This window comes from Perognathus longimembris, chromosome 2 (assembly GCF_023159225.1).
Source record: "Perognathus longimembris pacificus isolate PPM17 chromosome 2, ASM2315922v1, whole genome shotgun sequence".
In the NCBI taxonomy this organism is placed as follows: domain Eukaryota; kingdom Metazoa; phylum Chordata; class Mammalia; order Rodentia; family Heteromyidae; genus Perognathus; species Perognathus longimembris.
Genome location: NC_063162.1, coordinates 108,811,851 through 108,839,321, shown reverse-complemented (window position 1 = coordinate 108,839,321; position 27,471 = coordinate 108,811,851). Strand labels below are relative to the sequence as shown.

The following is a 27,471-nucleotide window of genomic DNA, read 5'->3' as shown; positions in this document are numbered from 1 at the left end:
GGCCTCTCATCGTTCCCCCACCCCCCACCCACATCTTTCAACCCCCTGGGAACCTGTGTCAGTGTTTGGAGTCCTTGCATGATGGCTAGAGCAGTGGAACTAGCTAGGACGCTTTGGACAGAAAGTCAGCTCTTCGCTTTCTTCTTAGGTCGCTTCCCCTTCCTCTTTTCCCAAAGATATATGTAAACACAAGTATTTGCTTGTTTCTACTGAGCAAATTGGTCCCCTGCCTGTGCCTTGATTTAGCCATTGGGCCGAGCCTTGCTCTGCTTCTTTACTGGGATAGGAGCCACTAGGATCTGGAGCTTGAGATTCCAAATTAAAGCTGGCCTCTGGCCAGGTGACCTTTTCTTTGTAAGTTTCTTAAGGGGTGGGGGAGTTGGGAGGGGGGGCTGGGATCTGTTGGGTGTTGTGGAGGGTGGGGGGAGTGAGGAAAGGAGGGGTTTGGAAGAGAGTAAAGGGCTGTTGTTAAACAGTTTCTTACCGTAAGAGGGAGTTCAGACGTAGATCTTTCCAGTTAATCACACAACAAACTTAGCTCATCGCAATAAAAGCAGCCCAGAGCCGACTGGATCTTTTAGGCACTGACTCCGAACAGGATTCTTTTTTTCACCGGGGCATCTCCATCTCCGGTAGGATCGGCCAGCAAGTCCGCAGCAGCATGTGGGTGACCAAACTTCTGCCATTCCTCTTGCTGCAGCATGTCCTCCTACACCTCCTGCTGCTCCCCATCGCCATCCCCTACGCAGGTCAGTTTCTTCAGCCTCATTATTCCTTGTGGTCTGCGCTCTTCCTTCTGCCTGACGTGCCCTGCCTAGCATCCCGCGCATAACTCGCTGTGTGGCAAGGGTTTGCACAACCTCTCTCCTGAGTTTCTTTGGACATTTCTGGTCGGTTTGAAAAGCCTTGCAAAATGATCATTCACATCCACTCGTGGCTCCTCTTCCCCTCACCCTCCCTATTTCCACTCCAGCCCTATCTCACTTAGCCAAACAGTCCTGAATTATGGGATAGCAATGAAGTGCTATCTGGAACTTTGTTCATTTGGACAAGCTTGAAGCTGAAAGAAAGAGTCTGGTGTGTATAGGAGGGATGTACTTGATGGTCAGTCAGTCCAGCAGGAACTTGACTTTCCCACAGGACAATTTTCTCCAACAATCCAATCCCTCACTCGGTATCACTCAGCCTTCAGGTCCAGAGCTTGATGTAGTAAAGGTTTTCATTTTCATGTAGAGGAGACAAGATTACAGTCTGAGCATATGCATGTGATAAAAATGAAAGAGAAAGGCGTTCTAAGCTCTCCTTTCTGGGGATGGATGACTGCCCTTTAAAACTGCACTGCAGAGGAGGCAAAAAGTGTGGGGCTTAAAGCTGCAGAACTGGTCCTCTCGGTCTCCCGCAGAGGGAGATGCCAGAGCATTCAGGCTGCCTTGAAGTTTAGAGATCTCATTTTGGGACGTTTTCTCCTACTGTCAGAACTAGAGGAAACATCTGTATTTGGTTGTATTTCCACGGTAGTGGCTGGGCTGGGGTGCCATGACGAGAAGGCATTGGATGTCAAGGGTAGGTACAAGAGAACAAAGAGAAACAAACATTCACATGACAGAAGTGGTCTTTACACCAAATACAAAACCAAAACAAAAACAGAACTGGCTGCTTCTTTTGAGACAATCAAATATGAAATTTAGCACACCTCTGGTCTAGCTTCACATGTAATACATCAAGAATTTGCTAAGTGATAAGGAAACTCATTTACTCCTTCTGACTTTCTTCTGTATGGGGAAGTAACTCTTTGCAAAAATGACACTGTTTGAAAAGGGTCAGGTAGAAGGTCGAAAATAGGGGATAAAAAGTCAATTCAAATCCAGCAACTTACTATGATTTGAGACACATCATGTTGAAATGGATTCTTAAATTTCTAGTTTGGGGATTTTGGATATGTGTGGAAATCAAGCTATTTTTTTGATGACTTTCCATTTTTAAGATTAAGTGTTGCTATTCTGAAGTAGAATATTAACACCTGAAATTATCAGAGGCGATGCAGAAAGAGTACTATGTGGAAAACCCAAACAGTGGATCTACCATAGACAATGGCTATTTGTATTTGGCATGCATTTAGGAGCTTTGGCAGGAATTATACATTTGTAATTATATTTCACTTTGGCTAATGTTGAAATGACTGCGTTTCCTGAATGTAGGGAGAAAGCAGCCCAAGTGTGTGCTGGCAGTCGAGACGGGGCCAAAAGGGAATTACAGCTGTAGGTTATGAATAATTCTTCAAGTGGATAAAGCTAAAATTGTCATCAAAAGGAGGTTCCATCTTTGTATGGGCAACAAGTTTATTTTGATAGCTTAAAGAAATCCTCTCAATTGGGAAAATAGAGAATGACTTCGTAGAATGTATTAAGTTTGTTCTTTTTTTTTAATGTCATATTTTCCTTGTTCCTTGCATTGGTTATCCTTAATAAAATGAGTGGATGTTATAACATATTGACAAGCAATTGTGAACAGAATGCAATATTATTTTTTTTAAATCTTGAGAAATACTCCATATGTTGGCATTCTTATAGTTTTTGTTTTTGTAGGATTTTTTTTGGGGGGGGAGCAGTTGTGGGGTTTGAACTTAGGGCTTGGGAGCTGTCCTTGATAACTACTGCTTAAAGCTTGTATTCTACCACTTTGAGCCCAACTCTCCTTCTGGCTTTTGAGTGGTTAATTAGTCTCATGGGGACTTTTCTGCCTGGGAAGGCTTCTAACTGTGATCCTCAGATTCCAGAAGAGAATCTGGGATTACAGGTGTGAACCACCAGTACCCAGCCCCTTATGGGAGTTTTTATTTAGAATTCGTTATCTACCTACATTTACACTGGAAACAAATTTCACGGAGGAGGAGGAGGAGGAGGAGGAGGAGGTGGAGGAGGAGGAGGAGGAGGAGGAGGAGGATTAAATAAGCACTTAATGTCGAAAAGGGAACATATATTCACTCAGCATTACTATGGGCCACATTCTAAAGTAAAACTTAGTTTTAATATAATTAGTTTAGAGAATCAAGAGTATTTTAGGAAGTATGTGTCAGATATCATAAGTAGAATGATAGCCTAGATAGTACCTAAGTCAGGAGAACACAGTGGTCAAATCTGTAGAGATGAAATATTATGCTTCCTCAGAAAGACATCTTTCTACACTGCATGTGAACTTAATAATTTGGAGCTTATGGCTCTTGATTGGAAAAGTAACATGAGTTAGAATGGACAGCAATGAATGTCATGCTGAAACAGTGTTTCTCTATAATGAATGTGATGGGCCAGCAGCTGAAAGTGTGGCAATAAGATACTTGATTGTTCCTTCAATGCCATTGCTTCATTTGCTACATGGAGGGAGGGGGAGCTGTAGTCAGTGAGGGCTGAACCAGGAAGATGATCCTTTCACAATTAAACCCTGCACAAGAAATAGAAGGAAAAGGAAGCCCTTACCATCACCCTGATCATCTTACAAATGCCTTTGGGTGTCATAATGTTGTTTGACAAATACTAGCATCTGATTTAAATGTGATACAACCTCTTTCTTCTTAAGGTTTAATGTGTGATATGGTTGTCCTCTCCAAAGAAGGGCAGATGATGATTAATGAGTGAAATCTGAGTCCTAAAAAATAGCATTGTTATTATTTGTGGGATTTTTTTTCTCCTACACATTTAAAATGTGCATTCACAGTCATTTCTCCCATTAATTTGTTTTAATTCTTTCATCTTAATATCTTGCCTGTTCCAACTGTTAATGCACCAATCAGCAGATAGCTTTCTCAGCTATGTGGAGCCAGATTCCTGCTTCTTTCCATACTCTGCAAATCCTTTCCTTGCAAGGTTTCCCTTTGAAGTCAATGGTTGTCCACACAGAAGAAAATATATGAGGTATTGAGAGAAATGAGTGTGAGACCCTGGGACCAGAGGGAGAAATGTGTCTTTCTTCAAGCACCTTGATATATTTGACCCTGCTGTCTGTTTGTAGGTTTATGCTAGGAGGCTGATTTCTTTTCTGAAATAGGCATTTCAGGTTCTTCAAGAAATATTTTCTCATACAGGGAGAAGCAAAAATAAGAAGGAATTGTAATTTAAAATACAAGAAAGCATGACAAATTTGTAATGATCTTTCACACTTTGAGTTCATTTCAATATTTTGTTTATAAACTTCAACTGACAGTCACACACAGTTAAAAAATAGTAGAGAAAAATCAGATCCAAATATATTTTTGAGTTACTCCCCAAATTAAGTTTGGCTTTTAGTTGTTTTCAGTAAAACGAGCATCAGTTGTTAATACATATGGAAGAAAAAGTGGAAACTATTTTCAGCTGAAGAATTTTATTTTCAGATGCTGTTTTTGAATGACTTCTGTTTTGAATTTTTCTCTAATTGACTAAGTACTTAGCTTTATAGATGCATTAATTACATGACATATAAGTCGTGACATCATATTTTTGAGTAGTTATAGTTGCTGGCCTAGTATAAATGACTGACTTCTAAGGGCAAGTTCATGTGTCATGAGAAGTTAATAGGGAGGAGGGAATCTTGGTCTGTGGTTCTGATTGTTACTGATCATGCTTGTATTCCCAGTTAAGTCTTTCATTTCTACTTATCATGTAACAAATGGAAATGACAGATATATTTATTTTTACAATTTGCTTTTATCTTTAGTGATAGAAAACTGACCAATCAGTGCAGTAAGCTCTTTTTATGAAGTAGAAGCAGAATGTTAATACATTTCTTCCTCTTCTTCTTCTTCTTCTTCTTCTTCTTCTTCTTCTTCTTCTTCTTCTTCTTCTTCTTCTTCTTCTTCTTCCTCCTCCTCCTCCTCCTCCTCCTCCTCCCCCACCCCCTCCTCCTCCTCTTCCTCCTCCTCCCCCTCCCCCTCCTCCTCCTCTTCCTCCTCCTCCCCCTCCTCCCTTCTTCCCCCCCCCCCACCTCCTGCTCACTGCTCCCCCTTCCTCCTACTTCTTCTTCATTTTAAGACTAGTGCTCTACCACTGGAGCCACAGTGCCTCTTCTGATTTTCTGGTGGTTTATTGGAGATAAGAGTCTCATGGACTTTCCTGACCAGGCTGATTTTGAACTGTGATCCTAAGATCTCAGCCTCCTGAGTAGCTAGGATTACAGGTGTGAGCTACCTGAGCCCAGCATTTTAACACTTCAATCAATGGAACAATTGAGGGTCTGTGAGACCCACAGAGAAATCTTCTCCCTTTACCTTAAGATTGATTGCTTTACCAATGCAACTTACAAGACAGTGTGTTGTAAACTAACTATACAACTCTGGGGGAAGGGTTGGGGAGGAGGGAAGGTGGGAGAAAAATGGGGGAGGTGGTAACAAGTTGGACAAGAAATGTACTCTCTACCTAGAATATGTAAGTGTAGCCCCTCTGTATTTCATCTGGACAATAAAATTTAAAAAAAAAGAAAAGAAGATTGATTGCTTTGTAGAAACCAGAGCACTGATTGGAGTTTTTATTTTAATTAATAATGACTCAGATACATTAGGAACTTAATGTTTAGCTTAGGCTCCTTGAAATTTCTTTTTTGTGTACATTTTTTACTCCTGGCGTTTGAACTGAGGGCCTGGGCACTGTCCCAGATCTATTATGTTCAAGGCTAACATTCTACCACTTGAGCCATAGCTCCATTAACTGGAGATAAGAGTCTCACTGGCTTTCCTGCTAAGGCTGGATTTGAACCATGATCCTCACATCTGATCCTTCTGAGTAACTAGGGTTACAAGCATGAGCCATGGGCACCCATTAGCCTTGGTATTGTGTTGTTTCTTAACCTTAGACATATGCAGTCATTTTTTTTCAACTTTAGTTAATAATATTAATGAATTCTTTCATTTTGATGGACAGCTTTTTTAAAGATTTTAAGATTTTCTCTATCAATTATCTCCAATTTACTTCTTAGAAAACATTAAAAGTTACACCAGAATCAATTTATGATACTGTTGTAAAATATTCCAGGGCACAAAGAAATAGGGAAGGTTTAAAGGAAGGAAAAATTTATAAATTGATAACTTGCTTTAAGACTACTGCGATCCAAACCAAAATTTAAAGGATTATCCTTTCTTTGCTTACAAACATGTCAGCTTTTTCTCTAATGTTAATTGAAGGATAAAATTTCAAAAGCAAAGCTTAATGCTCAAAGTATTTATAACATATTACCCAGATTGAGTTGTAAATATTAGCATACTGCTTATAGTTTACATAACTCATTGGTTCATTATTAATATAAATTATTTTGTAGGTTAATTGCTATATCAACAGTTCAGGTAATTACAACATAGTCATTTGGCAAGTCAATAAGAAAATCAGAATTATCTTCTGCCTGCCACTGTTATGCAAGGCATTTGGCCCACAATCATTAAATAACATGTTGATAGATTATTTGCTTGATTTAATTTCTATGTTAAAATACCTTTTAAACAGTGTCTATTTTACCAGATACATGCTATTTTATAGGAAAATGAGAAGTTAAAAATGAAGGCATCATTCAGAATTAGTGCCAAGCTTTTGGAGATTGTTGGAATTTTACAGAGAGCTAGTTAAGAGGACCACATGTGTTCTCTTTATTTATGTGGATTTCAGGTTAGAAAAGACATTAATGAGTAGCATCTGCATGTTGAGTAAACCAACTGGAGCCAGTGGTTGCTGGCAAACTTAAGGTATGATGCCATTCTTTGTATCTCACTCTGCTAGCCATAGCTCCAAGTTTTCTGCACAGGAAGTTTCCTCCTCTTTTCTTGACACTTCTCAGCACCTATAATGACTAAGAGTATGTTTCCTGCTCTACCATCCATGTTTCTTCTTGACTAATAGCTCCGAACCAAATCTTGAGAAAACATTTTAAAATCATATTGCTACATACATTCTTTCAATACTTAGAAAAAGATGCTATGGAAAGTGGTTCACAGTGGTAGTAGGAAAGTCAGGCAGTCAAGTTTCCAATATAAATCTATGTTTGTTATGTGTTCAAATGATTGACAGGCTAAGAGGCAGAGTCTCTTCCACACCTCTTCTATGATAGCTACAATCTATTGGACATGCTGGTCCATATTGTGACTATGGTGAGAATTATTAGACTGGGTTGACTTTAGAGAAAAAAAATCGAGAACAGAGAAAGAAATTCTTTATACTCTCAAATTGTCCATAAGACTTTTAGGATACTTTGGTTCTGTCTTGGAGGCTTTTAGTATGAGGCTTCATGCTATCTAGGGGTCTGTACTTTCAGAAAGAAAAATGATATCGCTACATTAGAGGGTAAAGTTAAACATACATTTGATTTATAACATTTGGCTTAATCTCAAGACAAACAGTTCAGTGATACTAAGAAATAGTTCCCCACAGCACAGAAAACACTTATGTAGTAAATGAGAAGAAGAGAATTAACTATAAATAGTATGTAACAATACAGAACAAGTCAGATAAATTTGTCCACTGGAGCATTATTTTTTTACTGAGAAATTTCCCATTGGCTTTTGAATTGGCTTATTCAATGGTCACTCTAACTTGAATTAGGAACAGTTGTAGAAGAACATGAGCTGTTGAACTGTAAAAATGACATAATCTGCTTCTGGCACTGATATGTGCTTCCATGTTGTTTGGAGATACAACATTTTCAGGATGAACTCTGTCCTAGTTGTTTGCTTAAAAATTATTTTCTTAGGGTTATTTGTTTACTTCTTTAGGGTGGTCCCTATCCCAATATGTAAATGCATCCTTTACTAGAAGGAATGCAGATACGTTTTGTTCCCCTCCCCCATAAAAATATTCCTCCTACTTTATTTCCCATATCACTCCATCCCAGCCTCTGGAAGTTGAGCATGTTTTCAGATAAAATATTCACATCCCCCATTCTGTAAGGGTAAGTTTTTTTTTTATTTCCTTATAAGCCTTAAATATATTTTTTTCTTCTTTATTTTGGGTTTTTATTTTAATAGAGGGACACAAGAAAAGAAGAAATACACTTTATGAATTCAAAAAGACAGCCAAGACTACTCTAATCAAAGAAGATCCATTACTGAGGATTAAAACCAAAAAAATGAACACAGCAGACAAATGTGCCAACAGATGTGTTAGGAATAAAGGACTTCCATTCACTTGCAAGTAAGTTACTTCATTTTAGGATAATTTTCAAATATAGCGGGTACATACAAAAATGGTGTTTTTCTTAGTTTCATAGTCGATATCCTTCATCTTTTACATTAAGCTTGAGTCTAGTTTTAATTACAATAAAAGACTTAGCTGTCAGTTGATGGTAATATAGCTGGAGTGAGGGAGACTACAAAAGATGCCTTCCAATATATGGTGGCTTGGGTTATGAGGTTTTCTTTCATCGTTTGAATAATTAAACTTGAAAAAACTAAAATCAAATCAGATTGACATTTAACTCTCTTCATTTTAAAACATTGTATTCCCAGAAAACATTTATCCCCTTGTAAGAAAAATAGAAGGATTTTCAGAATTAAAATCAAGCCTCAGTCAAAAATTTATTGCATCTTCTATTGTTGTCTTTAGGGATTTAAATAAAAGGTGTTGAGAGGATTAGATTAAAAACAAAAACAAAGCCTGAAGATTTGGTGTCAGCAGCAGAGATGGGTGCTAGCTATTTAAAGGGATGTAGGAGGTAGTGATGATGAGGGTTCACATGAAAAGTGATGGAGCATCTCTAGGAGGCACAAGGGAACTCAGCTGGAGACTTCCAGGCCTTCTGACAGTCCCTAACAGTGGCTGAGTGACCTAATACAGATGGACTGATATAACAAGGAGGAACTTTTCTTAATACTTTGCCACCAATCAGCGGATAAGACTTATAAATTTGGATCTGAAAAGTGACAATTTCAGAAGATGCTATCTTTTCATGTTGTCCATACACATCTTTCTCCTTATTAATTTTCTATTTCTTTAGTCCTTATTTCATTCCAATGAATAAAGCTTGGTGAATTTCATATTCTGATTTATTACATTTGGACAAGTGACACATAAAGGCCACAGAGAAAGGTCTTAATTTAATTTTGCCTGTCTCAGAGAACTAATTGTTTAGGCCTTCAGGGAAAGGGCTTGATCAGAGAACATCTTCAAGACTATCAGCCAGAGGGGAAGATATGTCCTTTCTATTTTTATAGCCAAACTGCCACTTCCAGAGAGATATTTCCTGGCAAGCAGACTGGGAATTAACTTTGCAAGTCTATCTCTAAGATAATTTAATTTCCTTCCCTGACTTTTGTATGAAAGCTTTGAGATTTTTTTTAAGTTAAAAAAGGGTAATTTCAATCAACATTTTAGCTATGTCTCATTTATTGGGATGTTCTTTTGTAATCCAGAGTTTGAACTGTGTTGTCTTTTCTTGGGGTTATAAGGAGACAGCAAATACACTGGGAGGACCACATTTAACTGTTAATTTTACAGATGAAAACATCCTCTCCTGGGTTCAAAAGTGAAAGTATTTCTACCATTCAATAGTAGAATTCATCTTTCTTCATTTCCCTTACTAGAGACTGAAAGGTTTGCTGAATTGAAGAAGATATGACTTTATGAGTGCATAGGCTTATGTCTCATATATGAAGTCTCATATTTTCCTACCATAATCTGGTTAAGACCACACTCATACATACACATGAAAGGTGTGTGTAATATTACCTTATGCATTAGCCAATGCACTTCTTCCCAGAAAGGTGAGCTGTTTCCCACCTGTCACTAAATACATTAGTTATTGAGGTTTAAGTGTGTATACCATGGTATGCATACAAACCTTAAAAACTCTAAATCCTTAAATTCTATTCACGATTCAACTAGTCTTATTTTTTTTCCACACTGGGGTCAAAACCATTTCCTTGACATAAGAACTCAAAAAATAGGCAAAATACATTTCAGAAAAGCTGATGATTAAAGTAAGGCTAAGATAAATATTTCTGAAGCCACATTTAAAAGAAAAGACAATTAATGGAATTTGATGGACTCACATGCTATATGGAAGTATACAATAACATTAGAATCCTTCCTTCTGTTAAGGAATATGTCATTATAAAAGAATGACAGAAAAAAAGATTAAAGGGATCACTAAACTACAAACCCTGCACGCATATCCTCAGTTGAATACACATAATATGTTTAGCACTTTCATTAGTGTTGTTTATTTGTATTTACAAGATATTGTTTTGGTAAATAATAAAAATGAAAACAATACAAAGCTTATGTATAAGAATTGTAAGTGTAAGGTATAAAGTGGCACATTTTATTAATTCTCCTTATATAATAAATTGAAATTATAATCTGTAATATTAATAGTTTAAAAATTAAATAAAACGGGCTGGGAATATGGCCTAGTGGTAAAGAGCTCACCTTGTATACATGAAATCCTGGATTTGATTCCTCAGTACCACATATATAGAAAAAGCCAGAAGTGGCTCTGTGGCTCATGTGGTAGAGTGCTATCCTTGAGCAAAAAGAAGCCAGGGACAGTACTCAGGCCCTGAATTCAAACCCTAGGACTGGCAAAAAACAAAACAAAACAAAAATTAAATAAAACTTATTTACAAATTGGCTTAAATAAGCAATGCTATCCTTGGAACAATATTTTAACAGCCTTTAATGTTTTAACATTTTATAACTTCCCAATAGTGAGATTTTTATGCCAAACTCCAAATATTTGATTTCAAATTTCTCTTTCCTAGGAAAGAATACCTGGGGTGATGATTTGCCATATATACCGTAGAATATGTCATTTTAAAGATGTATTTTATAAAGTTACAAAGTCTGGAAATTAATCATAATCTCTCAAATCTAATTAGTGCTATATAACTGCAAACAAAATCTTCTGACTTGAAGGGAAATTCAAGAAATAATACAAAATATTCTGCAATAATCCAGATTTTTGTATTTCATGTTGATTTTTCTTGTTGAAGCCCTTATTTTTCTACAAGTTATTTAGAAAAGCAAAATTATTCTCAAGGCCTCATTTAAATCTTTTTTGCAATAACAACAAACAAACAAACAAAAACTTCATTTGTTCTATGTTGTTTGGCCATCAAGTTGTTGATTTGCATGTCATTTGCATTTTATTATATATGAAATTCAGTAAAACATGTTATTTATTTATTTATTTATTTATTTATTTATTTATTTATTTAAATATTGGTTTCCTTCCTTGGTAACCCATGTGCCCATTCTTTAAAAATGGTTAAATAGTAGTATTCCTTCTTTTCATTCAGATATTTCTTTCAGGGCCTTTGTTTTTGATAAAGCAAGAAAGCGATGTCTCTGGCTTCCCTTCAACAGCATGTCAAGTGGAGTGAAGAAGAGGTTCGGCCATCAATTCGACCTCTATGAACAAAAAGGTAAGGGTCTTCTCTGTAACACTTACCCAGTGAAACAAAGTATGAAATATACTTTTGTAATGTTTTGCCACATGGTTCACGCCCACACTTTTTCTATTATATGTCAATTTGTTTTGAAGCCTGTACCTTATTTTTAGAAAGGTTTCCCAGATTGTAGAGCAGAGTCCCCAAATGTATCCATAATCCAGGTTGCCCACTCTCTCTTGGCCCTTTCTATCACAGAATATATCTGAGAATTAGTATTTGCTATATCCACAGTAGAAGGTGTCATCTTGCATTATTAGATTACAAGACACCATATTGTAGCACATTTTGAGTTGGTAGAGTATTTTCTGCTTTTAACAACTTTGGATGACTAATGTAGTGATGGGATAATGTTAGAATATTAAATGCATATTAGTTTCAAAAATTAAATATCTTGTCACAATGTAATTATGGGTAATTATTACTTATGATAACAACATTTTTGTTAACATTGATGTTTTATAAAACTGGTTTTGTCCTAGTAAATTTGTATATCGAAACTATATGACTGGATTAATGTTAAGTAAAATTCAAAGTACATTTCACAAAATAAAATAATATCTACATCCACAATTCTACTAATTACAAACAAAATTTCATGGTCTAGTATAATTCATTCTTATATAATGTTTCTTATAGTTTTGCTAAGAACTATACTTACTATTATTTGGTGGGAATATATAGCATCTTATCAGTTTATTATAACTAAAGAACTGAAATTTAGCAAACATAAAAAACAATAAAATTGTCTTATGAGCATGTAATTTTAAAAACAAAATTTTGAGTCTTAAAAAGAGTTTGCTTCAAAATAACTCTTTAAATTTAAATTTTATTTGTAAACTTTTTGTTTTATCAGTTTCTTATATATTTTCTCTATATTTTAGCAGACCACAATCACCTTTTATGTAACAGCTAATCTATGTTACTTTCAGTGACTATTTTCTGTGGTTACCCATGAAAACTATACTCACAATATTAAAACATCTCAATAGACTTTTATTTGTTTGGTTTGGGTTATTATGAAATGTGCTATTTTGAAAATACTACTTGAAGCTTTAGGCAAGAAATTTCAGTGTTATTTGAAATACTTCACAAGAGTTAATTACTTTCAGATTTGGGTGGAATCTTTTTTCCCCCTCTCTTCAGTAAATGTAGCATGTGTTTCACATAGTTTTAGCATGCTTTTCTACTTTTTTTTCCATAGACTACATTAGGAACTGCATCATTGGTAAAGGGGGAAACTACAAGGGAACAGTATCTGTTACCAAGAGTGGCATCAAGTGTCAGCCTTGGGCGTCCATGATACCACACGAACACAGGTAAGAACAGTATGAAGAAAAGAGAATGGAGCCTCTCCTTTCTAAGTGTTTATGGCCTTAAATTAGTACTTGAGAAGAATGCTACAATTCTAGAATAAACTGGTCAACATTGATGAGTTGTAGAGGGATTTAATCCATGTTGCTGAATTGTAGGAAGCCCAGACTTTTATGAATTAATGTTGATCTATATCAAAAGAAGAACAAATTTATCATTAAGATTTGCCTAATGCTTTCTTAACTTAGTTGATAGATTTTGATATTTGAACAAGTTATGAAAATTTCATTTAAGACAGGAAGCTTTTTCTTCATTTTGACCTTTGAGGAAGAACGAGGTAGCCAAAGACGTTGGCTGTGGTTTAGACTCTGACCTGTAGAAGCTAATTGTCCTTTTATCTTTCTGGAACTCAACATTGGCTAAATATTAAAATCATCCACTGCAAGCGTTGGAAACACTCCATAAAACCAAATAATTAAATCAGAACCTCTAGAAAGAATATAGTACCCCAGCTTTTTGTAAGCTCTTCAGATGCATTAAATTGAGAATCATTGCTAAAAGGTCACACCTCAGAGTTATCAGCTTTTTCATTTCATGTGTTGCCTGAAAACTAGAGAAAACTCAGCCTTTAGAAGTTAAATGTCTACATTGGAGAGAACTGTGCTGATTATAACAGGCGAATACTATTGAAAGACCAGTAAACATACTCATAGTCTCTGAAGATGTAGAATTTTAATCATCATGGGAGGAAAAAGATAAATATATAATATCTACTAGAGGACTCGACTACAGTCAGCATTTTCTAGACTTATTTTTTATAAATATTTTAGAGAGGAACCAATGTAATCTTTAAAGAAATCATTCCTGTTCAGTAAATGCATTGCAAGATTAGTTTATCATGTGCCAAGTGGCCTGCTGAGCAGCTTACTGGTTTATTTTACGCAATACTCACATAAACAGTAGGGTTTGGTTTTATGAGTTCTACTTTATATACATGGTTCCACACAAACACAAGGAACCTTAATAATTTTCAGGATGATACACAAGTAGAAAGTGGTTTGCCTAGGATATACTCCTAGCTAGTATTACTCTGTAACCTCTGTTTCCAATAACCTCAGGGCATGAAACAGCTGGCCAGTCAGTGGGACACATGTGGTGACTCAGTTTTGCAATAGCAAAATGCAATGTCTTTGTCTTGATGCATATGATTTTTATTCCATATTTAGACATAATCTTGCAAGAGGATGGAGTTTGTTTAGCAAACAGATAAGCCAAAAACCCGCACATAAACTGTGTGTTGTACACCAGGATCAAATCTGTTGTCCTGACCTCTTAATAACAGCTAGTCACTATCCAAGCTGATCAGCCCATACAGTATTTCAGGAATACAAAAACAATTTTTCCCTGAGTTACTAACCATTATGTAAGAATACTTCAGAAACAGCAATCTTTATATCCCTCAGTAAATAAATGCTTTTTGTCCTCTTTTTAAAGGTCTGCATATTTTAGAAAAGTTCATTTTATTTAAATAAATAGTTCTAAGGAATAGCATTTGAAATCAGTCTCTTAGCCCAGGAGAGTGCCCTGGGCTAACCTAGAAGAGGTCTATTTCAACCTAAATTCTGTATGGTTGTGATGCTTTGCTCCAGGAGTACATTGAAATAGATCTCTCTGGGAACTGGCTTTCTAATCCAATCAACCAGCTTACCAATGATATGGAAGTTTATAGCTAAGAGGATAATATTTTTATATCTTTTTGTATTCAGTGGGACTAGCAATTTTCATCAATTAGAAGCTTACTAGAGTATCTACATGATGGTTTAGAGATAAATTTGGGGGGAAATGCAAAAAAAAATAGAAGTATGTTTTTGGCCAGAGGAATTATTTATTGTTGACTCCCTAAATTGAAAGATCTTCCAAGTGGCTTAATGGAAAGATGATGATAGATGGTGAAATTAGTGTAGAAGCTTAACCAGAAAATCAGGTGAGCTGATATCTACATCTATATCCTTCATTAGCCACCCTGCATTCATTTATGAAGTAGATGATAGAAAGGATCAAGTTTCCTATAAATACAGTTTATATTAAAAAGAAAAGAAAGGGAGGCTAGCACCCAGATCTAGTTTATATTTCAAAGTGCATTTGGACATATCCCAATTTTAACTATTTCTTCACTTATCTCTTAAAGCCTTGTTAACATCAAGGACAGAACACTAAAATTAGTTTGTGTGTGAATAAAAGCTTATTATAACATCAACAGCCTGCCACAGGCCTTGCATGCAATAAGTTGTCATAAAGATTTGTCCATTGAACACTTACCTATAAATTAAAAGAGCTAAGCCACATCCTGTGGGCAAGGATGGGATGTTGGAGAAATTTGTAAGATGTTTTGGGATACCAAAGAAACCCAGTTAATTGGGTAGAAGTTCAAATACACCAAAGAATAAAGAGAAGAAAATATATTTTTTCATTTCCCCCATGTTTTTAAGAGGAAATTGATTGATTCCGAGTTATACAAACAAGTTTATCACTTCACTTTATTTTTTGTTTTATTAACTCAGTGGGAGTTAATTGGATAAAACTTTTTTTTTGTCTTTTGGCATATCTAGTTCTAATTTCTGTTTTATCTCTTTTCCAACCTGTCATTTTCTTATTAAATTACCGGATGATGAATGTACCATTTCTACACAGCTTCTTCATCACTTTACAAGTTTATTGCAATGTCTTATGAGTGTGTGTGTGTGTGTGTGTGTGTGTACATAAGAAAGAAAGAGAATTTCTCTTGCCTTTTCTCCCCTTTGTGTGTGGGAAATAATCCTTTCTAAAATAGAGTATGTGTTAAATCCATCCCTTAGTTCCTCAGTAAATGTAATATATAAATAACACAAAAATAATATTTCTGTGTTATTTGTATCTTGTTCATCCTAATCACCCTTCATACGTAAAGAAGAAATGGTAACTTGGTAAATTAATTTTCTAAAGTTTATGTCAAGTACTCGTCAGGGAGTCAGGTGATATTTGAGGCATCAAGGTACATTTTGTGATGAACATCTACTATTCCTACCTCTCTATCTCTCATTCTTTCTCTACCTCTGTTTGTCTGTTGGTTTGTCTGTCTGTCTGTCTCTCTCTCTCTATATATATACATACATTCATGCATATCCATATTATGTATGTATATATGCATATGTAAGATAGAGTTACAGGTGATTTTTCTTAAGTAAGCTTGACTAGTACATTACTTCATAGAAATATAATTTTCAGTTTGGTTTCTGTCAGAAAAAAAGTGAATATTTTATGTAAATTGGAAATATGTCAAAATGAAAGAGTAAACTTCAGGCAAAGTCACAAACAAAAGATGCATGAAATATTCCAGAAAGACTAGGCTAAAATGTCGACCAAATACAAATGTCTCTATTCTTCTTGAAAATTAGTTGACATTATGAACTGTGAAAGTATATTGATTTATAATTGTATTACAGCTTTTGTCACTCACATCACCCAAAGTTTTATTTTCATTTCACATGCTTGAAATGTTAATGAAGGAAGGATATAGCTCTCTACCTAATGGTTCTGTAGAGTTGCACAATGTTTATAATATTTAGTTTGATTCCTTAAAAATGTTTAGCTAGTAGCAATCTTTTAGAATAGAGTGTTTTTGGCCACTAACTTATATTTCCTGAATACTCAACTCTGGGCTATGATGATGACCAAATGCAAACATCTCATTTCAAAATGTTCGTTAGTACTCGACACACGCTTGTGTTTATTCTGTGTTGCAACATTTGATCCTGGGAGTTTTTTTTTTTTTTTCAAATTTCTTTCTTTTTTTGTTGTTTATATTTATTAGGAGATAAAATGTGAGGTTCTGATTCACGTGTATTACAACTCAGGGTAATTAATTCACATACACTTTTTTTAAAAACTAGAAGGCTCATTGAATAGATCCATATTAATTGAGACATTAAAAGTCTTGGACTTTAAGAATTGTGCTTGCAGAACTCTGACCTTAGTAAAAGAGAAATAACTGCTTTAGTAAACTCTAATTAAATATTGAGAATATAACTGACTTCTCACAAAATATTTTTACTGGTCTTATTTTTTTGTAATTTTTATGTGCAGCTATATATACATCATTGTGTCCAATACAATAACCAATACAAGATAAAAATTGGTTTGGCCTGTTTTGATATGATGGAATATTTTATACAAGTATAACAAAGCTACTACTAAGGCATTGAAAATTTCAGGTGATGATGATGTATTGAAGTTACTGTACCCAATGTGGGACTGACAATTTTGAATGAAAACTGAGAGTACCAAATCCAAACACTCTAAATACTATTAGATGTTTGAAAATACTGGTGTTTGCATTCTGGTTCCATGTTTATTAGGTAAGCACTCAACCTCTACAGCCATGCCCCAGACCTTTTTACTTTGCTTATTTTATAGATAGGGTCTCCCATATTTTCCCAGAGTGGATCTCAGAACTTAGCCTCCTATTTCTGTCTCCTGAGTAGCTAGGATCATGTGCATAGGCCACCATACATAGTTAGATTGATTGCTTTTTGTTATTGGTATTCTTTAAGCTATATATCTTAGCTAATTGTTGTGGTTGGACTGGTCTTGAACCATGATTATCCTATCTCTACTCCCCAAGAAACTGGGGTTTCTGGCATGCATCAGAATTCCTGGATTTATTGTCAACTATTTTGGAGAGAGTAAGTAATTCTATTCTTAGAGACAACTAAGTGGGGTGTATTTAACCATAAGTGACATTTGTTACATACGATTAGCCTTTGAACTTCTTAAGGCTACCTTATATAAGACTTTACCAGCTATTGTTTTATTTATTGCATAGTTAAGTTAATAGCGTTACTTGCTGGGGTTTCATAGTTGGTAAGAGAAAGCTGTCAATGGAGTTTAATTTGATTTTGAATTCTTTATGTATGAAATATCAATAATCTACTCTTCAATTGTGCTGAACCAAAGAGAGGCTCTTCTTCAAAAGAAAAGCAGTAAATAAGCAGGTAATGATGTAGAAAAATTGTGCAATAATATATCCAAGCTCATTGACATGATTTTTCAGTTTGCTCCAAAGTGACCTGACTAAATGCATTATACTTTTCAGTAGAATGCGAGATTATGTGCAGATGCCATGCCAATTAAATTCTTAAAATTGAGTATGAAAGTCGGGTTAGGAGAACTTGAATAAAATTCAGATACTTTTAAGAATACATAGAAATTACATATTTTAAGTTATATTATGATGGTATATGAGAAAGACTAGTTTTCTATTATTCATAAAAATGTATCCACTAATTAATAAAATTAATAGGCCCCAAATAAATTTGCATGCTCTTATACTGTAATGATTATCATTTTAAAACTAGCTTTTTGCCTTCGAGCTATCGGGGTAAAGACCTACAGGAAAACTACTGTCGAAATCCTCGAGGGGAAGAAGGGGGCCCATGGTGTTTCACAAGCAATCCAGAGGTACGCTACGAAGCCTGTGACATTCCTCAGTGTTCAGAAGGTAAATGAACATGAATGCTGTGTGGGGCATCTCACTCCCATTGTGTGTAGCACTGCACTCACATGAAAAGTTAACAGTAATGAAGCAACCAAAATAAAATGTGCTGTTCCTTCAAATTCAACCATAGTTCATTATTTATCTTAAAGGATTACACCATGTTTTACAAATTACCAGATGATCACCAAATTAATGCAGAATAGTAGAGTGTGATCAGTTTCAATTTCAACGTGAGCCTGAGTCATCTGTTTGGAGAGAATAATCATAAGCTTTCTTACTTGCTTGCTCTACCAAAGCTCACTTCCCTCAGAAGTCTGCTCTCATAGACAGAGCTGCATGGAATTATCTCTTTATTTGGAATTCCAATGACTAATTCATCCAGTATCTACTCCTGTAGAAATTTGGTCAAAATGATTCTGGTGTGTTATGACCAAGTGTATGTTTCCAGGAAAGAACAGCATAGGGGCTCACATCAAGATCAATACCCCATGTGTATTTTGGTGAAAATATGACTAGAACCACATTTGACACATAGACTGGAACTGAGTGCCATTCACAATAGTGCCGAAGAGACCAAAGCAGTGAATCTCACGTTTTCTTTGAAGGCAGTGGCTTCCATCTATGTCTGTGTTCTTTTCTCTTTACACAGCACAAAAAAGACAGTGTCTGTACTTTGTGGTTAAAAAAGTGAATGACGAACAAGAATCCATTTTTAGTGTTGTATATGGTTTGATTTTTCTTAGTTATTTGCATACTGAATTGCTCAATTTTTTGCTTCCTTCAACATTCCTAAAATCCACCTGACCCAAATGAAAGGTAGATTAAATTATTTTTGGAAATTTACTATGATTTTGAACTACTTTGGGATGGGAATGGGGATTTCTGAGTGCTGTCTGATTTTTGTACTAAGATAGCTTATCTGTTATTTAATGAAACATTTAAAAAAATATATCTTCCATGAACATCTACTTAACATAAGGTTGATTTTTATCGCTTAATCAGTGAAGTAAAGGCCATTGTTAGCAAATTGTCTCAGAGAAACTGAATTATGTTTTCTGTTGTTATTTAGTTTAAAAACCTTCATGTGCTCAAGTCAGTTCCATCTTGGTTTGTAAATTCTTACTTTCCATTCTATGTCACATTCTGTGCCCTATTCATTGTTTTCTTTTCCTTTAAAATAATAAACTCATTGTGATAACATAATGGATAAGTCTGTTTTGTATGAATAAGTCTCTAGTTAATATTTGTCTGCAGTTTATACGTGGAAGAAACAGAAACCTACTTTTAGGGATCTCTCCAGCGTTAGTTTTCTAAGATCACAAATCATTGACAAAAGAAGTAATTTTTAACCATGTTTTAAATTAAGCTATGTTTATTAAAATATAGTTCTCTGGTATTAAATTGTTAAAGAATAATTTGAGGTCATCAAACCTCATTTAGAAGAGCATATTGCTTAATAATATTAAAGACAAAAAAGGCATTCTGCTTCCTGGACACTAGTTTTTAGATTCATTCTTTCTGGAAACAATTAGAAGCCTGGCAGTAGAAGGGGCCTCCTGGAGGAGAGGTGAACTAGCACCTGCCTTGTAGACAAAACATATTGCAGGGAATATAAGGTGAACTCTGATAAAAACTACATGTTTTAGCAGGATTTTAATGAAAATTATTCAAACTAAGCAGAAGTGTTAGTACATTCATAGAGGAATAAAAAAAGCTACTTATAAATGGATACCACAAAACATAAAAAATATTGCAGATACAATGTCACTGTCTACTTTTATAGGTAAAAAAGTGAGTAATCTAAATATCCAGCTTATTCAAATAGTATAATGAATGGGTGGGCCACTTTTATCTATGAGTATTATTTTATCAAATGACAAATCTGTAAGTGTGCATTATTATTTCTGAAATAGGAATAAACAAATAATTTTGAATATATAAAATCAAATTTTATCTCAAGTAAAAAGCCTGTGATCAAACTTTACAGTATTGCTTTTTTAAAACAAACATAAATGTTTAGAATTTTGTGGAACAATGTTGGGCAATTGATTGAATGTCAGAAATTTGTTTAAGATTTTGGTTCTAAATTGCATTGTATCTGATATACGACAATTAATATTATTTTCCATTAATTAAAAATTTTGAAGTCCATGAGTCATTGCAGAAGGAACTGAAGGATATTTTAATTTTTTTAGTAAGAACAAATTCAAGAAACCACTTCCACAACATTTTGACAATAATTAATATACTGTGTTCTTAAAAAATAATGAGGCTGCCTAAGACATGTTCTCAGAACAAAAATAACTATATGAGCCAAAACATGTTTATCTTTAGCTAAATTTAGCCAATCTACAGTGTGTATATACTTTAAAACACCAAACTGCACTTGACAAAATATGTTTACTTTTTAATCTCAACTCAAGGAAGAGAGAACCTAACATAATAATGTAAGAAAATTATTATCAACAATACTTACTGAAAGTTACTGAAAGCTGAAGTATAGAAAACCTAAATTCCTTTAGTATTTAGGTTTAAAATAATCACTATAATTGGAACAGGTGTCAAAATTAATGATTACCAAGTAGTAAAATATCCATTATTTTTAAATACCTTACACTTTACCTACCAAATACTGTCATTTTATATGTTAAATTACATATTTTATGTGGAAAAAGACTTTTAAAAGAAAAGATTTAAACAAAACTTTTATATAAATGTGGATTGATGAAACCGTTCATACTTAAGTCACCCAGTTTTGCTGAATGAATTGACTGTATGGGTTTTCCTAAGAGATAACCTTTACCGGAATAAAATTAACACGGATTCAATGAACATTCAAATATTTCAAGTAATCTGTTTTACTATGAAAACTCACATCACACAAGGTCTTATGCTTGAGAATAGTATATTTTTTTTAGATTAGTTGCTTAGCATGATGCAAAATTGTTCAATTAATACTTACCTTCTAGATTGTATTTTTTAAAGAATTTTCTCCTATCAAGCCAGAACTATGCTTAGAATATACTTATGAACAGAAACACCTAGTTTTATTTTGCATTATAGAGAATAATATCTTTGTTTTGTGAAGGACTTACTAGAAAGGTTAAATTATGCAACAAGACAGCCAAAGGGGCAACTTTACTCCCCTCCCAATTACATAGTTCATAATTTTACCTGTTTTTGTAGAAGAAGGATGTGGCTTACCCCTATATCTGTTTGATTTTTATCTGGAAAAACAGAAGACTCTTAGAATTCCAGAAGCTTGAGAAATGAGTTTTGAATTTAGTCCTCCTGATGTAATTCTCTTTTGTAACCATTAGTTTGACTCAATGATAGCACAACAAACTTCTCAGCCATTTACCCTCTATACATTGCCCAATCTAATTGTTTTCCCATGGCCTCTTTTATCCTTCAACAGGAGAGGAATGAATTCTCATAAGAAACTAAAGGTTAATGCAGAAAAATTTGAGAAAAGCAGGAAAACTGTCTTCATAAAACCACATAGTCTGTCTGGTTAGGGTTTGGAAGAAGCTAAAGTATGTAGCACAGAAGTAAAGTCTTCCATAATGGAATGAACTGTAGACTATAGTTCCGAAGACCTTTCTCCTAGACACAGGCTTAATGTGCTTTGTCTTAGGTAAGTCCCTGGCCATGTACATAGGCCTTGTTTATTTCATTGTACTTATCAAACAGTATCTTAAATATGAAAGGTCACCATAAATAGTTTAAGAAAATTTAGCTATGATATCTTAATATTTCAGATTTATCACAGTATATGTCTTATTTCAAACACAACAACAGTTTCTCATTTGCTTTCCAAATCTTGCTAACTTGTGTTTCTTTATTTGTTTATCATATTAGCACAATGTTTAAATGTATGTTTTTCCTTTATTCAACTCTTATGTACTATTGAGTTCCAAGTAAAAGCCAGTCTCTCCTAAAGAGTTATAACTACCACTCACAACTTTAGAATCAATCACAGTATTTGAAAACTTGCTATGCAAAGTGAGATCCAAACACTTAGCAGTATCTACATCCCTTGGGAGCTCTTACATCAGTGCCCTTCACCATGCTGACATAGTCAAAATTTATCATTGAATTAGATCTAAAAGTGATATTTATGCACATTGTATTTGCAGAAGCTTTCATCTACATGTTCATTGTGGAAAGTAGTCACCTTATAGTCATGGTTTTCATTTATGTAGCTACTTTTCCTTAAAGTTATTATAAATCCAAAATTTAAGGAAAAAAATTTATAATAATATAATATTGTACCCCAGAAAACAAATATATTCACTTTTATTAAAAGTAGATATACTGTTATAAACTGCTATTACTGTAAAAATTACAGTAAAAATTCTGACTCTTCAGTCGGTCCCATATAAGTGTACAAGATAGACATTTGTAGTTTATTTTAATCTTTCATTCAATACAAAAGAACAAAGAGCCATTATAAATGCTACACTATTGCATTAAAGACATCTAATCGTTCATTCTTTGTTATTAATATGAAAGGGAACTAAATAGAGATGGGAGTCCCTCAGATGGAAAGATGAAATGTGATGATCCATAATCTATGTTGAACATTTCAATGTGGAGGTGACCTTGGCCAACCTGAGGGTTTCAGTCAATATGCTCTTAGACCCTTCTCATTTATGGGCCAGGTGCTTACTGATTGTGTTGTGGGAACACAGTATCAAAGGAAGGGAAGCTGAATTAGTCCCTGCCTTGGTTCATGAATTAATCCACAGGAAAGAAAGTAGATGTACCAAATAGTAAATGGATGAATGGATGGGTCACATTTCAGGAAGATAATCTTTATGTCTTGTTACATTGCAGTATAAAAATAAAATTTCAAAGAGAAGACTTTAATGTACTTTACAAAATGGCTACAAATATTTATTAGGAAAGATTACAGTGAGTATCTTTCCTCACTTCAGCTAAAGTTAAATGATAAGTAATCACAAGATACAAATGATGTGTTTGGGGAAATTTGCCGGATTCCTAAAAAAGCCAAGCAATGATTTATTCCACAGGATGCTTGCTGTGCTACAAATCATCCTTCTGTTTGAGAAGTCTTATTTTTAGCTAGTTGGTATGATACAAAGTTTTCAGTGTGACCTAAGAGAACAGCCAGAAGAGAATAATTAGTTAAGACACAGAATCATCAGTAAGATCCTGCCTAATTAGATCAGCTTAAGCATTTTAAAAAGAATGGGTACATGGAGTTCACTAGCAGGTCATCTTCTATGCTAAGGTAGGTAAGACCATAAGTTCATCCTTTCTATTCAACTAACAGAATGAATGCTCACTAACAGAATGAAATTAAAATTTCTTTTTAAAAGTTATCTGTGTCCTTTGACTTGTACAAGATTTTTTTTATTTCTGAAATTGATTTTTAAAGTAATTCTTGATTTTGGAATATGACATGTATTCAATTGAAATTGTATAATCCAAATTGAGTGCTGGTTTGAGAGAAATCACTATGCAGACAATGATGCCACTGATACTCTTGCATTTCTGACCAACAATGGAAGAGTCGCCATAGATCATCTTATATTTCTAGTTTCCATGTGCCTTTTGGACACTTCTAGGAAAATTTTATAGCAATCGTCCTGACCTCAATGGTTGACCTATATGGCACTAATTAAAAAGATACCCCTTAAATGGTACAATGCATTGTATAGGATATATTGTATGCTATTATTTGTGGAGATTAGACCCCAATTAGGATGATAGGTAGGGTTTTCTAAGAATCCCTTTGCTAAACAATTGTGTAGTTGTTCTTTAAATGGAGCAATGGTGTCTATACTTCGCTGCCAGAAACAATTAACATGCGATCCTTTCATTTTATCAGTTGAATGTATGACCTGCAATGGAGAAAGCTATCGAGGGCCCATGGATCAAACCGAATCAGGCAAGAACTGCCAGCGCTGGGATCATCAGACACCACACCGGCACAAATTTTTGCCAGAAAGGTAAAATTTCATTCAACTTTGGTTCAGTGTTTCTCTGTATATACCATTATTGTCTCCATGACATGCTACCATAATGATTTCCTGATAGGGAATTGAATTATAATTTAGAACTACCTTAAATATTTGAGCTTCTTCTTAAACAGTGGTTACTGCATTTATGTTTAGAGGAACTAGTCTTGGGGATCTATGGAGTCAATGAGGACAATGGTAACAATTTTAGTTGGTCTTAGCTGACTAGGATGAGTTCTAAAATCAGGAAGGTGTTGAACATGACTATGAGAGGGCACAGAGAGGAAGAAATAACGGCAACTTTCTCATAGTCTCCCATAGGGTAAAAAAACAAAAACAAAAACAAAAAATACTAGGAGGATTCAGTGAACCATGTGCACCACTCACCTGTGGGAGGAGGAAGAATTGGTAAATATAAGCACATTTCTTTCAGCAGCAGCTTCAGAAACAGAAACCCAGGTCACATATAATACCATGACATTGTATATGCCCATAAAAAGAGAAGGAACAATAGCACATACAGTTCTTTGGCTGTTTTATCCTAGTGTGTTGTGCAATTTCAAATAAGACCAGACAATTTAGAGAACTCAAACAATATTTTCCCTAGGAAAATATTTGGATCCCATATAGTTAACAATAAAAATGTTTATTTTTTCTCTGTTTATTCATTTTACATTGAAGTTTTAAGTTCGGTGACAGCAGCTCATACCTACAAACCTTCTTCTGAGGAGATTGAAATTGAGTGGTTCCAGATTTAAGGGTATCACAGGTAGAAGAGTCTGAGAGAGTCCATCTTCAAAATGACTACTGAAAATTTAGACTGGAGATGTGACTTAGTGGTAAAGCACCAAGAAGGTGCAAACAAAGCAAACAAGCACAAGGCCCTGAGTCTGTACCCATTTATGGTCACAAAAGGAAAGAAATGAAGAAGGAATGAAAGAAGAGGAAGGAGAGAAGGAAAGAGAGAAGAGAAAAAGAAGGAAAGAAAGGAAGAAGGAAAGAAAAAAGACAGATTTAAGTAAAAACAATTCTTTATTCTTTCTGTTTTGTTATATTAAGAGTTTGAGAACTGGCCCTTGCTCATGCTAGGCATTTAAACTATACGTGCAAACCTTTTGGCTTTATTTTGTTTCTGAGACCATATCATTCCTTTACCTTTGTCTAGGCTGGCCTTAAACTCCTAATCCTCTACTTCCCAAGTGGCTTGGAATACAATCATGTATCACCATATCCAGCCAAAATCTATTATTTTTATTATAAAGAATAAAAACACAAAACACTAGAAACAAAAACTCCTACTCCATCTTCCTATGGAAATTCATATGATGTGTTTTATTTTGCTCCTTTAATTTTTTTTTGGTTTGTTTTGGCTTCTTATTCTTTCAAATGAGATTAAAATTCTAGTTTATTTTGTAAATGCATCTTTAAAAAACAAGAATGGAGGAATATGGTAGCAATTAAAATCAAGTCACCAGTTAAAGACAGTTAATTTAGAGGGATGTGGTTGTGGAAAGGTGGTGGGATGGGGTTTGTCTCTTGCTTTGCTGGATGGGAGGGCATGACCTAGAAAGGCTCTATTTCTAAAAGTGAACTATCATTAGTTACAGAGCTATTGAAACCCAACTTTCAGTTTGAACTCCAGCCTTCCCTAAAAGAGGACCTGTTTTCTTAATGAGCATTGTGCATAAGGTCATATGCTGGAATTTGTCCTTAATTGGGCTCTGTGAGAGAGGGATGCCGCTCAGGACCTTAACTGTGGTCAGGTAACAAACGGACCTGACTAATGAGCAAAGAAGATGATACTCTACACTTAGTGGAGTATGTATGTTAGTAAATTGGATAGTGGATGATTGACAGTCGTGGTGAAGCTGCACTTTTCCCGGCAAATAGTACCTGATCAAAGTGGGAAGTTATTTGGTGTGCTGAGGGCTCCGTGGTGTTCCCAGGCAGATTTACGTGACACTTTTCTTGGTGTGGTTTGCAGATATCCCGACAAAGGCTTTGATGATAATTATTGCCGCAATCCTGATGGCAAGCCGAGGCCATGGTGCTATACTCTTGACCCTAACACCCCGTGGGAGTACTGTGCAATTAAAATGTGTGGTAAGTTAGGGGCAAATTTATTGCTTCCTTTTCCTCTCTTAGACTGGAGTTAAGCAGGCGATTATTAGTCAGAGAAGTTAGCAGCTATTTTACTTGATACTTTAATATGTGTAGGTTTTTACTATTTTTAAAATGTTACATAACCAATCTTAAAAATTTTTAGAGCTCTTATTTTGAAAGGAATACATATGTATTCATTTATACTTTAAAAACGATTATATATGGGATAGAAGCCTTAACATTTTAATGTTATCAATAATATTATAAGCTGGTGGCTCATGCCTATTGTCCTAGCTACTCAGGAGGCTGAGATTTGAGCATCTTGGTTCAAAGCCAGCCCGGAGTGGATAGTAACTGAGACTCTTATCTCCAATACACTAATCAGAAAAGGCTGGAAGTGGCACCATGGCTCAAAATGTAGAACACTAGCCTTGAAAACAAAGAAGCTCAGGGACAGTGCACAGGATCTGAGTTCAAGCCCATGAACTGGCAAGTAAAAAAAATAATAACATCATTAAAAGAATCAATAGTGGAAAGAAAACTGTATCCAAAGAGGAATCAAAGGGTCAAGGAAATCTGCTACATCACACAAATGTTAGGATAGGAAAAACTAAGCCCTGAGATCAGTCCCTTACAATTTTGGATCTTTTCTATGTTTTTTCTTTGGCGACATAGCATGCTAAGGCTGCAAAGAAGCACAGTAAGTCTACCAGAAGCTATTCACAGATGTCTTTAATCTCTAGAAGCTGATGCCCGCTTCTCTGGCTATCCTTGTACACAGCCTGCATTCTAGTTCAGTCTGTTTCTTAGCATTTCCTTCAATGATTTGCTCGAAGCTGGCCTTTATCCAGCTCTCCTGAGTGCATGAAAAATAGTTTCTTATCTGTTAAACCCTTTAAGTTTGTAGCTTCTCTTTCAGGGTTACACAGACGTGTGTTCTTAGAAATCATGCTGAATAACAGTAAGATGCAGACTTTTTTGTTGAGAGAGAGAGAGAGAGAGAGAGAGAGAGAGAGAGAGAGAGAGAGAGAGAGAGAGAGAGATCTACATAAGGTCATGTACCCAGAGTAACATGCAGTTATATATTCCCTTGCAAATATATTTTCAACTATCTAGCTAGATATTTCCACATCTTTTTA

At 35.0% G+C, this 27,471-nt stretch overlaps 1 protein-coding gene across 4 annotated transcripts in view; it reads left to right on the top strand.

Moving 5' to 3' along the window:
* The first annotated feature begins 258 nt into the window (after positions 1-258).
* Hgf (hepatocyte growth factor) overlaps positions 259-27,471 on the top strand; it is a 65,563-nt gene continuing 38,350 nt past the window's right edge. Inside the window, exons 1-8 of one of the 4 annotated variants that reach the window (XM_048339914.1) lie at positions 259-354; positions 637-749; positions 7,976-8,141; positions 11,259-11,371; positions 12,600-12,714; positions 18,103-18,245; positions 24,100-24,220; positions 26,214-26,332. In XM_048339914.1, coding sequence (XP_048195871.1) covers positions 662-749; positions 7,976-8,141; positions 11,259-11,371; positions 12,600-12,714; positions 18,103-18,245; positions 24,100-24,220; positions 26,214-26,332 — 865 coding nt within the window. In that variant the 5' untranslated portion in view covers positions 259-354; positions 637-661. Of the gene's footprint in view, positions 355-565; positions 750-7,975; positions 8,142-11,258; positions 11,372-12,599; positions 12,715-18,102; positions 18,246-24,099; positions 24,221-26,213; positions 26,333-27,471 lie in introns of those variants that run through there. The other 3 variants (XM_048339912.1, XM_048339915.1, XM_048339911.1) reach the window with 3 other exon arrangements.